The sequence below is a fragment of the Schistosoma haematobium genome, chromosome 1 (genome assembly GCF_000699445.3).
Source record: "Schistosoma haematobium chromosome 1, whole genome shotgun sequence".
Classification (NCBI taxonomy): domain Eukaryota; kingdom Metazoa; phylum Platyhelminthes; class Trematoda; order Strigeidida; family Schistosomatidae; genus Schistosoma; species Schistosoma haematobium.
This window is the reverse complement of record NC_067196.1, coordinates 14713011-14729351: the sequence shown is the minus strand read 5'-3', so window position 1 is coordinate 14729351 and position 16341 is coordinate 14713011. Positions and strand designations below refer to the sequence as shown.

Here is a 16341-nt window from a genome sequence, read left to right as displayed (position 1 = left end):
AAGTTATCTATCTACCTGAAGAATGTCTAAGTAAAATGATGAATTAGTTTTGAACCTCGCTTTATTGACATGAAGTAAAATCTATGTAAATACTCTAAATAATCCAATTTATTGATTCTCAAACACTGCATAAGGTAAAAGAAATCTTGCGAAAAGAAAATCAGGAAAGTAATTGCCAAGGCACAGATAAGATAGAAAATAAGAAAAGACCATTAGACAACTTATACACATTCATATAGAAACTGCAGTCAGTCAGTAATAAGCAACATCGAATCAGGCACAGAATCTATAATCCACATAATCTCAGACCGCTAGTAACTTTTTAGAATGGAGATCTATCCCTTAAAATTAGATGAAATAAGTATAATCCTAAGAAGACATCAATAAAAAAATTTAAGTAGGAAAGAGCAAAGTGGGCAACGCTGAATCACATCAATCTAGCTTGAAATCCATGACAAGACATAATAAACTAAGATTCGATCAGTAGTGCATAAGTAGAGAACACTCACAAGATTTGTATACTTCATTGGTACGCCTGTCAACAAAAATCTACCGAGTCGAGTATCACTTTAAAATCGAGATATACAGCTATGATAGCGAGTTAGTAGATAAACCTATATTCTAAAACTTTAAGTAGAGTGAATATTTGATCAAAATATTCACGTCAACATTTAAAATATAAATACTTTCCCCAAGCCTTAATTAAGTGTACAGTGATTACGAAGGTTAGTGTATTAAAAAATAGTATTAGTCAGTGTGTCATCAGTAGGTATCACAAAAGAATCTAGGTTATTCCTTGCAGAGATTGACATCAGTTAATTAAGATCATGCCCGGTTATCAGACTCCAGTCAATATCGCGATCAGTACAACTGCCAAAACTGAATCATCATCCTTAAGGAATTTCTAAACTAGTCTATCAGGTCCTACAGTACTTAAATAGCATTAATATAGCCTTTTAAACTCATCAAGTGATGGATTGGGGAGCTAATATCGACCTTTATTCAGGTTATTTGTAAATAGTGGTAACTCGAAATCGGATAAAGTCCTTTGAAATATTCTGCCCAATATTTGGACTTAGAGTATACAACTATCTCGTCTTTGTGAGAGATAGCTGATATTTAATAGTCATTACTCTTATAAGTCTGAAGAATTTTCTAGTCATACTTTAATTGTTGTTCTATCATAATAGTTTAAATATGTTTTACTATGATCATTTGCACATGTATTTGACCAGATCATAGTATAACAAATAACCATTTGAACTATAACGTTTATTATCAATAAACAAACTCAAGTTGAATAGTATCAAAATCAATTTATTCACATTGGACATACGAAACTCATATTTTTAGGCGGCAAAAGGCTATGACAAGTGTTTTCTAAGATATAAAATTGGCAATGATAGGATGTATCGAAATTAGATTGTAAACAGTCGTTTCATAGAAAAAAAACTCAAACATAAACACATTAACTTCAAAACCAAGTAAATATGGATGATTTAATCATTAGGAGGTATTGAATATATATATCAAGCCACAATTTAAAAAAAAAAAACAATTATATGTGATTGATATGTTTTAAAAAGTGTTTAAATAAGGATACTAATAAAATACAAGTAACTATTCAAAATCGTTCTGGAAGTGTGTCTAAAAGACCGAATGAAAACAATATGATATTCTGATATAATACGTGTGTCTATTCCGTTTCGTAAACGTTTACATTTTTTCCGGCTGTCATTATTTAGTGAATTGATGTTTGCATAATGAGAAAGGTAAGAGTTTGAATCGACGCTAAAAATTCGTCAGGGTTTCATAGATCACGTAACGAATAAGCCATTTAAATTGTAATTCATTTTTGTCATCATAGTCTTGATATTCTTTTAATTATGAGCCGTTAATAACTACAAACCAGGTTATATGATTATGCATTATTCATAAGCAGTACATAAAAACTAAGTCATGAAGAAAGTAGTTTTCTAATTTCAATATGATAATTGTTATATCTTGAAAAAGCTGTTTTTTCGGTATACCGCGAATAACTGAGCACTAGAACACCAAAACCCTTCCAAGTCGCAGTAAGAAGACAGAAGACCAACAACAGTGTCAATCATAGTACAAAACTGTCAGGTATTTATAGTTTTTAGTGAGAACGAAATCATCATTACAGTCTTCCAATCCGCATACAGAGGGTTATTAGCATTATCCAATCGGGAAGCTACACGTTGGAATTCTAGAACATTCTTCGGAAAGGTGATTGGATGGGACGTCTTCAGCTCCTTCTGAGCCTCTTACAGCTTCCTCGAGTTCACCGGTGGTCCGTCGCCATAATAATCACTCGTCATCTTCAGAAAGGTAGGTCACACTAACCATTGGAACCTAGAACTGAGAGAACCTTGCTCACTATGTAATCAGCATAGTCACACAAACCAAGTTAGCGATAATAACAAAAATGTTGTTGGTTATTTGTCCGTTTACCGATTAGGCAGTTGCCTACAGTACCAAATACTGATACATAAATACAGCAATCAAACAGAAATAATATCAAAAACTACACCCGATACATCTATGTTCTTATTAAACTAGTTTTAGGTGTGGAAACATTAATTTTTAAAAAAATAAATAATGACAAACGACAGGTAATGAAACACAAATTTGTACGAAACTACCTTTTTAGGTGTTGATCTAACAGCTTTATCTGGATTAGTTAAATTATTTTTAGCATTGTTTGAGTTTTCATCCGGCGGATTTTCAATTTTCTGCAAACTATGATTCGTTTCTGAGCTAAAATAGGCGAAGTAAAGAAAAAAATGGTGAATATGTAATAAATATATATAATGATCATATAGGGAAATAAGCACCTTATCTAAATAAAACCAGAACAACAATCGAGGTATAATAATATAGATTCAATCGAGATTTCGCACCAGCTGTTTACAACTATATATATCATTAAAATTCATAAAGGAAGCCAATTGCATGAAACGTGTACATTAACAGTTTTTACGCGCAGTAATTGATATTTCATGTAGATGTTTAAAAATACAAATGCCTCGTATGTGCATGAATACATGCTATAAGGTCACTCCTCTATTGCAACCAATTGACTCTGAACACTTGAAATTATGTCAGAAAGATATTCAGCATTGAAATAGGATGAGAGAGAAAGACTTATCATATGACATCCGCGGATAAAAAGGATATTACACATCCATTTGCAAATCAAAGAGTTTACTAAAAATCAATTTACTCTGTTCCACTTTATGGCTGCAAAGAACAACTATTAAGAATAATGATTATTTGTAAATTGACAGTATTTAGTTGGATATGTCATCGAAGCACTGGTCTTCTATGTCGGGAAGATCGAGTGGGTAGTGCTAAGAACAGACGTAGGATGTTAGATAAAAATGACAGACTGGTTGATGAAATAGTGAATCTTCATCAACTAAGGTGGTCGAGACACATTAGACTGAGCAAGATAAGCAAGTCAAATCACTTTGGTTGGGGTCTATGAAGTTATCGTAACCTTTAGTTAAAAACAATGGGTGACAACGATCAGAATCGGTCACAGTGGCATAAACCATTTCACTCTTTGTTGTCTTTCAGATCCCAAGCGTGGAAACACTATCTTCTTTTATATCTAATCTTTTCCGCTACTAATCATAACGTTACTATCAATACTATTCCGAGACTTCACTTGTTAATTGCATTTCTCTGTGCTAATGCTGCATTATAATTTGAACTGATGGGAATATATGCCAGGTTCAAAGTTGCACATGACTGACTGACTAGCACATGTTTAAAAATCTGCAATTTATACACTTCATATTCTTGACCATTTACGGGTTATCAAAAAAGTTTTGTAGTACTGCATTACACATTTGACTACCGAAAGATTTGTTCAAAAAACAACAATGATGATCACAAACCCATAAATCCTCTCAGATGATCCATTTATGTATTGATACTGACTAAAATACTAAACATTTGGAAAATGTAATAATTTACATAACTTTTAAACTGAAGATACATATATATATAAACCGAAAACTGAACTCTTTACAACAGAAACAGACTTGTTGGTTTTGATACATTGTTCAAAGATCCCATTTAATACTAAGTTATCATTTGTACATGGAGAGTTCTCATCATTATTTTTTGTTCGTTCACAGCAAAATGTACGGATTTGATGGAGGTATGTCATCATACTGAGCAAATCAGGTGAACGGCTTTTAGAAACTACTTCACTTGGATCAAGTACACGGGGTACTCCCAATTTAGAAGCCACATCGAATGCCAGGCGACAATTTTGTAGAGGGTTCTCCGATGACAATGAGTTGTAATCACTTGAAAAGTATTTTTAAATTAAAAAAATATTCGTTACAATGCAATAAATAAAATGCAAGGAAGTATTATGTAACTGTTCAGAGGGAGAGATGTTTGAGACTTATTGGGAATCTGTATTAGTTGAAAAGATCGGGTTAAAAAATTCATCTTCAAGAACACTACTTCGTCGATTTCTAATGAAATATAAGTATACTGTTTTATTGGATGTAAAACCTATCCTGTTACTTAGTAGTCTTGACTTTCGTACCAGCTATTTTAGGTATATATTTCTATTCCAACTGTTGAAGTAGACGAAACCAAGGTATTTTCCAAAAATTCAAAAACTATCTTCGCGAAATAAAGCCGTAGGTTTTGTAGATCAGAATGGTTTTCTAAAACGTGAATTAACATTTAAACTGAATCGAACACTTTTACCTTGTAGGTTTATTCAGTGAAGACTGCTCCTTATAATGTAAACTGGGTTGTATGGCACTATGATTACAGCACGGAATATTAATTAACAAGTTACATATAGATAAATGAATGGTTGTTTATTTGACAATAAATTATAAAACTCTCTAATTACATAAATACGTCAACAGTAGAGTATATCCTGTTGTAGATCATACAGCACACCTTCAACGTGTGAGCTAAACAATGAGTAAAAGATTTGAATTTAGATTCCATTTTCAATGACTCAGGCAAGTAGTTTGACGCGTTATTACGGAGTGAAATATTCTTAATAGGTATTTTAAAGTTAGGGAGTGATTAGATACACAAAGTAAATTATGATTCATAAAATCATAGGTTTCAATGTATTATCCAAATGAATAAAAATAAACTAAAACAATGTGATATAATCAATTAAATCTATACCTAAAACCTACTAAGCAGTAATCACCTATGAATTTATTATAAACAATAGTGTAACAAGAATAAATAAGATAAATTATATACGCTAACTGGATCTTGTCTACTAATCTAAAAGGTAACAACAAGGAACCCAGTAGTTATATGCTCGATCCTCTGAAGACTATTCATTTATATTATTCAAGGATATAAGTATTGATTTCAACATTTGTTCAATAAGTATGAATATCGACAAAAATGGGAGAAATATGTTTTAACATTTACAAGAAATCACTGATTCCGTAACCTGAGTTTACACGGTAATTAAAAATAACAAAAGACGAACTTACATTCGATCGGGAAAAAAATGATGCAGGATAGCACAGAAAGCTAATCCATTCTGGAATGATGTAGTAAGATCAACTATCTGTATATTGTCATAAGATTTAGTCACCAACTGACACCATCGAAGTAAATCATATCGACTTTGAGTTGAAATAGGCTTTAATCTGATGTAAAATAGGCAAATAAAAGTAATTATAAACTATATTAGAACATACTGTGAACAGTCAACGATGACATTTATTTATTGAACAAATAGATCGATTAACAAAGCTCTATAAAATACCATATACACATGATGCGGAAGAAGTAAAGAAATTAAATTTGTATAAGCATACTGCGATTATTTTAAGACACTTATCTGTAATGTAGTGAACGGAAACACAATTGGGGACAATCGAATGTATTTGAACACAAAATAGCAGAATCTCATAGTAAAATCTGAGAACCACACAGTCAACACTTCATTTGCAAAATGTCAATCAATTGTCTCAGACTTCATTATTCCCACGATTATACATCAATCATTCTCTGTTCTCGTTCTCTTTTATACGATCTTCTTAACCTTCTGCCACCAGGTATTTCACTTTCGATTGGTGGCACATACTACTTATATCTATCGACATCAGTAGCACACACACTAGGGAGACGTCAGTAAATGTTCCTAAAAATCCTAAACAGTTTTAAAATTATTTAAATTGCTATCTGGTAATTAACAGTTTTAGAAAATCACTAGAATAATCTATATGATAATGCATCTACGTTCTTTTCTAATATAATTTATTTATCAACGACCTGCATTCTTGTTAATTATGACGTAATCTTCACAAGCTTCCAGAACTGTGTAAATTTTACGAATAACCAGTTTACTTATTGTATGGTTTAAACGTTTCTCTGTTATTTAATTCTATTTGTGTTTATCTATATAACATAAAACTGCTGATTTTGATTTCGGGTGGTGGATATATAAAGCACTACGAGACTTAATCATAACAAACTTGAAAATCAGAAAGCCACCGTGGATTAATTCAGCCCAATGGTTAATATGTTGATCGCTCAAAGTCATATACTAATGTACAGAAGAGTGAATAGATGCACGAGTTAATAGTAAATGCAAAGGTCACTAATACCTTTGGTACACACCATATAACACACTTAACAATGGTTATTGTTTCTCCAGAGAATTTTAGAAAACTTGAAAGCTTCATCAATTAACGCTAGTATGTACGAACACTCTTCGTAAAGACAACTAAGCTTTTAAACTACTTAACAATGAATATATGGTTTCAGAAGTATTTTTACATTTTAAAAACTAACACTATGTTTCTAAATCACATTAAAACTATTTGATTTACATCCTACATTATAGTAGAAAGCAAATCGCGTGTGTAAACAACAAATTTATGGGATTTACATTAGTGACAAGAGTTAAATGGACTGTAACTAAATTATGAATGCTATCCTAGCCAATCAATTAAGTTACAAGTTAACTTATATCACCAGGATAATCTGGGAACGCGAATTGTAGAGTAATTCATTAATATTTGTTGTGTAAAAACTACATTCGACTCACACATTTGATTACAAGTCTTTGGTACTTAAAAACAACCTAAAACAAACAAAATAAATTTTGACTAACATTCTCATCATATCATGAATTCCACAACAACTAATTTAATCATTACCAACAATCATAATTTTCTGCTAGGTTTGAAGCGGTTACGAGTTCACTTAGACTGCGAACGGAACTTGTGACCAAAGACCAATAAACTAGCTGTTCTATTGCGTCTCAGCCCCGCTAACTAGAAAGAGAAGTCGAATTCCGAACGGGAAAGTATATTCCCCAAAAAGCCAGAAGCACGAGCGATAACAACAGACATAAACCAAAACGTATACCCACAGCATAAAATTGTCCTTGGGAAGCGTTGCAAAATCGCATACTAAAAGACACAACGGACCAATAGCGTTTAAGATTCTACCATATGTGAGAAATACGACATAAAGGTGAAAAGAGAGCTTTTGACACGAAAACAAAGAAATTTCTAAATAAAATTACAAAATTAGATCCTTTTCCAGGTGAGTTCTGGGTATCTAACATCCTCAACATTTTCAAAGTTGGTTTCATTAATATTAACTTTATATTAGAACAATTTGAGAAAAAATGCACAAATTATCGAATGATTTGATGTTAAAAATAAAAATTCGACATTTAATAGTAATGAAAACGATTAAATCACGTTTTAAGTATTGATGTTTTTGGTTACTATTGAATGAATTTTAAGAAGTTAACAATATACATAGATTCTAAGAATAAGTAAATTATTAACAAATTAGCTGATATCCCAAACATTATTCGACTTAATTTTATGATTGAAACCTTAAAAGAATTATATAAATCTACATTGATAAATGATAATTTTTTAAAATTATATTTACTCTTGATTAATGCGAAAACAATAAAAGAAATCACTACTTACTCAGTTGAATTAGGAATTGTTTTATCAAAAGTAGGAATAAGTGGTTTTGTCAACATATCATCAACCGTAGATGAGAGTGAATCTTGAAAATGAAAAATTGAACTATCATAAATATTCAATGTTAGCTGTGAATTTATAAACAATACTTTCTAAAAATATATATTAAGTAACAACTTCCCTCTACTACATAGAACATCTTAATCATAATATTCAGTTCTCTTGAAAAGTCAGCTTTTAAAGTAATATCACAATCGAATCGACTAAGGTAAATAACTGATGATAAGTCTCATTGTAAGATGAAATGAGTTGTGTTACAAACACCAAATGATACAACAAAACATGGGCAAACACTGTTAATACAAAGCTCAGACTTGATTTCATGTGCACTGTTTTGAAATATGAAGTTTTTATTAATTCTGAGTTGATATTGTTTGTAAAATAAAAACCACTAACATATGAATCAAAAATCTATTAAACCGATATCATATATATTTCTTCGGTAACAAGGACGTTGATATATGTCTTTTGTACTGGCTAATGATTACACTACGGAGTAAAATAATTCCAAAAACTCATCACCGATATAAGATGCAGACATTAAACCTATTATGGTTTAAGTTTTGGAATTATAGTTCTGCAGTTTAACTGAAAATGTTCCAAGTTCCTTTCCTAATTTAAGGTAGGGCAATGCTTTATAGAAAAAATTAATCTTACGAACAATATATTAATTCATTTGTTTTAAGGTGAATAAAGATGACTTTAAAGGGAAATGCCCCCAAGTGCCCTGGTACGGCCGAGAGTGGGGTGGGCCCGCCCTCCCTCTCGAAATACTCTCACACGGCCACGCGTATACAGCCTCTACCAGGGAAGTCCTACTCACTGCCTTCTCGCACCACGGGTGTTGTTTACGAAATTGAGAGGACGAAAAGCGAACGTCCGGCGCTTTAACCGGATTCCAAAACAATGATGCACATGGGCTCCAGGATCCTCAGGGAACAAATGGCGTATGAACCAATCGTTGGTCACCGGCTACCATGGGACTGCATCTCCTCACGATGCTCCACTGCCTTGTGGATCAGACCTTTAGGTCAAAGGCTCGGGGTGTGGCCCCTTAAGAAAACCACCTGCTTCGGTCTGGGCACCCGGGCAGTATCCCACCCTTCACACAAACCAAATGATTTATGTGGCGTATATCTATTTGGTGCCTTTTTGTACCAATGTTTGTGTTTAAATAAATAACAAAGATATTTTTTAGGATGAGTTACAATAACGAATGGGATCTACCAAGTATATCTGTCATTATTATTAATTTTTTGTAAATATGCTGATAAATATCAGTGGACAAACTAGGTATCATTGTGGTGTGGGCTACTGATGTCGACAGATAAAAGTCAGTCAGTCAGTTAGTTACAACGTAGGACCAGGCATATATGTGCATCAGTCCAAGTTGCCACACCTCATTAGCACAGCATGATGAACACCAAATTCATAGAACCAATTAACTCAATGGTGTAATATATAAAGGAAAGATTGCATATAAGGATATAGTACAGGAAGAAACTTAGTTCGTAGAAAGAAAGATGAAATTATTTTAGTCTCATAGTTTGCGGGAAGACAGAGAGTGTATACACCTACGCCATTGTGATCGATTCTGAGACATGTCACCACGAGTCTCCAACCATTGGTTACGATAGTCGCGCGGACCCCTGCATCTACCAACATGGCTCAGACCAGAAGTTAGTGACTTCGATAACTGATGCCACATTTTGGTTTGGCCGCCCCTAACTTTCTTCTAACCATACCCTGCGTCTAACCTCACTGTTACTTACCACGTGATCCAAGCAGATCCTGACAATATTTCTAAAACATCTGTGACCAACTACTAGTAGCTTACGAGTATCTTCTACTCTTAATGGCCATGTTCCGCAGCCGTAAAGTGGACCAGAACGAACTGCCGCGCAGTATACTCGTCCCTTAATTGATATACGGATATCTCGCCTTCGCCATAGGTGACGTAAGTTGGCAAAAGCCAAACGAGCTTTTCGAATCCATGCTAAGATTTCGTCAGACACCAACACACTATGGCTGATCAGACTTCCAAGATAAGTGAAGTTGTCAACACGTTCGACTACTTCACTCCCTATCCTTAGTTCGGGTGTTGACGCAGACCAGTCCTGAAGCAACAACTTGCATTTAGAGGGGGACAAGCGCATCCCAAACATCCTGGCATTGTCGTTCAGTGCTACCAAAAGACTGTATTTTATCAGAGTCTTCAACAAACAGGACTATGTCATCTGCGTATTCTAAGTCGATAAGTAGACCTCCTGACGGGAGATCAATACCCGAGAATTCAGTCGACGAGAACGTTATTTCCATCAGTCGGTCTATGATGAAGTTAAACAAAAATGAAGAAAGTGGACAGCCTTGACGGAAACCACTTGAGTTTGCAAAGGCAGATGACAGTTCGCGATAAGCTCTCACTCGACTAGTAGTGTTCCAGTAAAGAGCCTTCTCAAGGTTTATGTCAGTCAGTCAGTAACAACGTAGAACTTCGTACGTACGTACATCAGTTCGAGTTGCCACACCACATTAGCACAGAGATGCAGTGGTCGATTCAAATCCCGTAGTGCTAGATGTAGTAAAATTATAAGCTGTAATCAGAAAAATTAGGGTTTGAAGATGTTATTCAAGGAGTATAACCCAGTGAAATAAATCTGGAAAGAGAAAAAAGAAAAGGACATGAAGAATTCAGAAGATTAGAATTTGGGAGAACACAAAGAGTGTATACACCTGCGCCGTTGCAAACGATTTTGAGCCATGTCATTCAGGATCTTAAACCATCAGTTGTTATCATCTCGCAGTCGCCAACCAGGTAGTCTACACCTACCAACATGGCTCACCACACTTGTCAGTGACTTCATGGACTTGTGCCATGTTTTGGTCTGGCCACCCCTAGCTTTCTTTCAATCTACTCCTATACAACAAAACATTGCACATGGAGGCAGTCGGTGGTTGGGCATACGTAACACATGTCCCAGCCATCTCAACTGATCAAGTTTCACTACGTCATCAATTGATTCGCCATCCTTACCTAGTACCCGTTTCCTAACAACTGCATTACTTACTCGATGGTCCCAGGATATACGAGCAATATTTCGAAGACACCTATGATCAAATACTAGTAACCTACGGATATCCTCTACTCTTATCGGCCATGTTTTACTGCCATAAAGTAGGACAGAACGGACTGCTGCGCAGTAAACACGTCCTTTGGTTGATAGACGGATATCTCGCCTACGCCATAAATGACGCAAGTTGGTAAAAGATAGGTTTATGTACTTCTGAGGTACGCCTTTCAATGACAGACACTGCCACAGAATCTCGCGGTCTACAGAGTGGAATACTGCTTTTAGGTCAAGAAATACCACCATTGTCGGACGCCGATAAGTATGCCTGTGTTCTAGAATCTGACGAATGGTGAATATGTGGTCAATGCAGCCACGACCAGGTCTGAAGCCAGCCTGATTTATACGTGTTTGCAGTTCACGAGTCTAAGTTAGGCGTCTGATAATTATCGAGGCTAGTATTTTAGATACTATATTAGTTAAACTAATCCCTCTATGGTTGACACAGGACGATTTTGATGCCTTCTTATATATCGGGACAATGAGCGATTGCGACCAGTCAGATGGGATTACGTCCAATCCCCAGGTTTTGGCTAAAATATTAGTCAACCTAATCGCTAAAATTGGACCATCATACTTACAGACCTCTGGAGCCAATCCATCTGGACCAGCTGCCCTACCTTGTTTCAGATTAGTTATAGCCTTGTGAACTTCAGCTAGAGTCGGGGGACCTACTCCAATGTTCTACTCACGCTGTCTGGAAATGGTGAGTAGTTGTAGTGTAGATGAAGGCCAGCTGAACTGCTCCTTAAAGTGTTCCGCCCATCGTTATAAACGCCTGGGCTGGGAGCAGATAAAAGGGTCGTCTTTTTCCGAGATAGTCTCACTTACACTTGACTTTTTAGTTCCAGTCTCTTATGAGTATGAAGAGCTGTCTGGTGTTACCTACAGCTGTAACCTACGCTGTAGTGGAGTATGAAACTCTAAATTGATAAACTTTTGTAAATATTTACTTTTATTTGTTTGCGTTATACAAATACTACGTCAGGAGTTACATCAAATGTGTACAGGTTAACCATACAGCCAATCGTATGAGAATGGTGAAACGAGATCCGCATTTCGTAACAAGTGAATGAATAAAAATTCTAGAGATCATGGTATGACAACGAAATGAATAGAAATATATCCTCTAATCGAAAGGAAAATATACATACGATAATAGTCAACTGAGTTGTAGCTTTATAATCACCTGATATGCCAAGTAATAGTTAAAATATTGAACAAAATCTGGTCATCTTATGAACTCTGATGTTATCCGTATGTACATGCATCTAGAGACCACAGATCAGATTTACTCTAGATAACTCAGCTACTGTTACTTCAACAACTAACACAACGTAACGGTCAAGCTTGAAACTGTAAAAAGAATAACTATATGTACATATTACCTTGGTTCTTCGAACTATTTAGAGTTATTTTGGAATTATCTAATTCTGAAGAATAATCTGAAAAATTTCCGTTTGCTTTTATAGGAGATTCTACAAGGGGATCTATTTGACGTCGTTCCAAAGATTGTAGTTTAGCAGTTAATTCACTAAGATCAGTGTGAAAAGTACTATTTGAAAAGGAATGTGAATTAAAATCATCCACGTTAGAGAGCCTCGCTGTTGTTGGTGAAAATGCTGCGACACCACCTAGATCATTAATAGTTACTCCACTGCCAACGTTAAAACTTCCGGTACGACTTAATGACATGAGTGATGCTATGGATATCATATCTTCATCACTGAAAAAGAGTGAAATAAAAGAAAGGATCAGTAGATATAAAAAGAAAGATGGCTTTATATACAAACGAATTCGATTATTCTTAATAACATCTATTGAGAACAACTCTCGATTTTATGTGAAATTGGGGTACATACCATCACAAATTCACAAAAGCTAAGGAAATCTAACAAAAATAATGTGACGAGATAATTGATTTGATATATCAAGAAACTATCTGATTCAATGGAAGATTCTGCTCAGAACTTTTAGATCTTAAAACAAATGTTGCACAAAAAACTAGTGGAAATAGTTAACGAATGGGTTTTCAACAAGAAACTGTGATAAGCAGCCTGTTATGAATATTGTTGCAGAAGAAACGAAAAAAAACAGAATCTTCTGAGGCTAATAATAAGTCTGATGAATGAATTTATGACTTGCAAGACGAAGGTTTATGTACAACAAACTTGTCACGAGTCCTGAATGTTTTCATTTGGGCTAATGATAAAGTGAACCAGAGGTTAGACTTTAGACAGTCCATCGTCTGTTGTTGACTTGATATGAAAATAACAAAAAAGAGATTCGTTCCTAAGGGGGGAATAAATGGAATTTTATTTAAAAAATGTCGACTGTGCAAGAGTCGAATGCCACCTAAAAGTCAAGAAACACCACCGTTGTTGGGCGTCAGTAACTTTGCTTATTTCTTGTTACAGGATGTTTCAAAGATTATTGGATTTCATAGTTTACAGGTCGGATTAATCTCAGACAACATCTAAAAACCAGGGAGAACTAGAATATCCACGAGACCTGAAAACTCAGGGTTCGATCCTCAGTTGGGTTATGGATGTGCACTGTCGAGGAGTCCTGCTCTAAGACAAAAGGGCTATCCAGTGCTTTCTGGTGTTCTAACATTGTCTAAGATTAACTCGTGGTGCGAACCACAAAACGATGTCGTTGTTGAAGAACCTTAGAAAAAAGTGAAAATTGGATCGGTGTATTTAAGCCCACATCTGAAACCAGTCTGATTTCTACAAGTTTCCTGTGCACAATTTTTAGGTTAAACGTTCTGTGGTAGCAATAAGTAACATTTTACACACTATATTTGTCAATGATAAATATGTAGTTATGGCAAGAAAATTTTGGTTCAATCCTATCGACCGGGATAATCTTCAGACATACAACAGGTAAATCGCGCTGGATCACCTTATAAACTAGGTAAAGCCAAGTGAATTACCATGCTATGATCCTGTATGTGTGTATTTTAAAAGCACCATAGATCGATGGCAGTAGGTTTCAAACATACTCAAAGAAGCCTTTTGGTTTCATGAAAATTCGGACAGAATTTCGTAAGTTTGAAACATTAATACTAGTGACAGATGGTAAATGATAGTAGAAAAAGAGGAAATGTTAGGAAGCGAAGAAAGGATTCGAGTGTAAACAAAATCTCAAAGGCCATTAAAGGCAAGAAAACGGTTGTATATTTCTGACTTCCGATACAGTGGAAGGATATTTACCCGGAAACAAGAGAAGGAAGCTGAATTGACAGTAGGATTGATGACCTGAGAGTGTGATCGCGGAACCCAATGAACAACTATTTTATGTATTAACTACATCTTCAAATGTTGCCACGTGCATCGAAAATCCTTAAGAGAAAGCAAGAAATGGTTTATGGGGTCGACCATCTCTAGCCCCTAACATGCGGTATGAGAAGGCAGCATAACTGGAGATGATAGCAATCTCTCGGAAAAACCGTATTGTAATTATATCCCATTAAAATTGGTAATACTGTAGCGAAGGAGAACATAGTTGAGGACAACCGAATTATATTTAACACAGGATTACAGAGTTACTTGTTAAAATAGAATAACCATACTATAATAACTAATTTGCAAAATGTTCAATAATTGTGTCGGACTTCATTGTTCTTGCATTTCCATACTAATTGCTTTCTATTCCCGTTCTTCCTTCCTTGATCTTCCCAATCTTCTGCTACCAGACATTACATTCCTGACTCGCGTTATATACTACTTATGTCAATATAAGTAGCACGCACCAAAATACGACTTCGCCCTAGGAACTCAAATTTTCTCCCTTCAGTTTTACCACTATCCGACATACGAGCCTGAATTGGTAGTCTCAAAGAACATACGTTCTAGCTGATATGGTTTGATTGCGCCGTTACGATAGACAAGTCCAACCGACATATTGAGATGAAAGGTACGAGTAGGAACAATCAGAATATTATGTTCTAGCTTAAGTTCAACGTTTAAAACTGACAGAATCACATCTTCATTTCTAACAAATACCCAGTACAAAGATCTCAGTTTAAATAAAGCCAAGGACAATCAACACCCATATGACTCCCAACATATAATGTTCCAAATCACTTTAGGGTCAAAATAATGAACTTTTGAGGCTTTGGCAATGTTGAACTGCACCCAAAAAAAACCACACAAGTCAGTTAAATATCTTGAAGATCCTTTAGGGAATACACTACTACTTTTGAACACAATGGTTTTCAAATTAATAATGTTAGCCTATCATTATCCTCCAGTGGTTTACATGTTAAACTTTGATAAATTTGAGACCAGTAGTTTAAAGTTTAAGAGGCTGTCCTGAGATCTGAAAGTCTAGAGTTCGAAACCCAGTTGACTGAGAAGTATTATGCTTGGGTGAAACAGCTGCTCAATCCTTTTTGGTTCTTAAAGCTTGCCTACCTCAGATCAACTGATGATCCATCCATTCATTAAGAAAATTTAGGACTTCGTTTTATACTCAGCTCACTACGGTGTGAGATATTACATTCCATTAATAATTTTCGGATACGTCGTTTTACATTATCGGTTGCGTAAAATGATGTTTCGTAATACATTGACAATGTAAAATATTTATATAATCTGAAGTAAACATTAGCGATTGGTTAACAGCTTTAAAAAGCAGTGACTCAAGTGATTTAACAACTAATTTTAGTGGAATAAAATCTCACTTACTTATAATCTTATGAATAAAACAACAACATGCATATTAAATTTTAAAAACAACTAACGTGGCTTCTCCAGCTTTTACAATAACGGAATTTAACGTAAGGAGAACTGTAGCAGATATTAACTTTTTAGAAGCGAGACGCATGACTACTTTGAGATTTGTTTGCACGGGTAAATCTGAGACGAATTCGGCTATATCGATTTGTCTGGTAGCAAGTACACGTCGTCTAACCGATGGTGTAGATGCCGCAAGTAAACCTGAAGTTTTAGCTCCAACCTGAAAACGAAATCGGAATAAAACAAAAATATACACCTAATGGAATAAACACCGTCACGTTACATAAATCCAAAGCTGAAAACACTGATCGCGAACATCACTGTAGTGCATTTTACGAGTTTCAATTATATCTGGTAGTTTCGAAAGATTTTTACTACCTAAATACCCCTTTCGAAGAAATAAAACTAATAAGAAGCAGT

General features: G+C 35.0%; 1 protein-coding gene across 1 annotated transcript in view; it reads right to left on the bottom strand.

Annotated features, from left to right (window-relative positions):
• Positions 1–16341, bottom strand: part of EHBP1_1 (EH domain binding protein) — a 40475-nt gene that overhangs the window by 13696 nt on the left and 10438 nt on the right. The window contains exons 4-9 of the mRNA XM_051210970.1: positions 15927–16141; positions 12565–12902; positions 7992–8073; positions 5523–5681; positions 4074–4343; positions 2667–2781 (exon numbers count right to left, since the gene is read on the bottom strand). Coding sequence (XP_051073222.1) covers positions 2667–2781; positions 4074–4343; positions 5523–5681; positions 7992–8073; positions 12565–12902; positions 15927–16141 — 1179 coding nt within the window. The remainder of the gene's footprint in view (positions 1–2666; positions 2782–4073; positions 4344–5522; positions 5682–7991; positions 8074–12564; positions 12903–15926; positions 16142–16341) is intronic.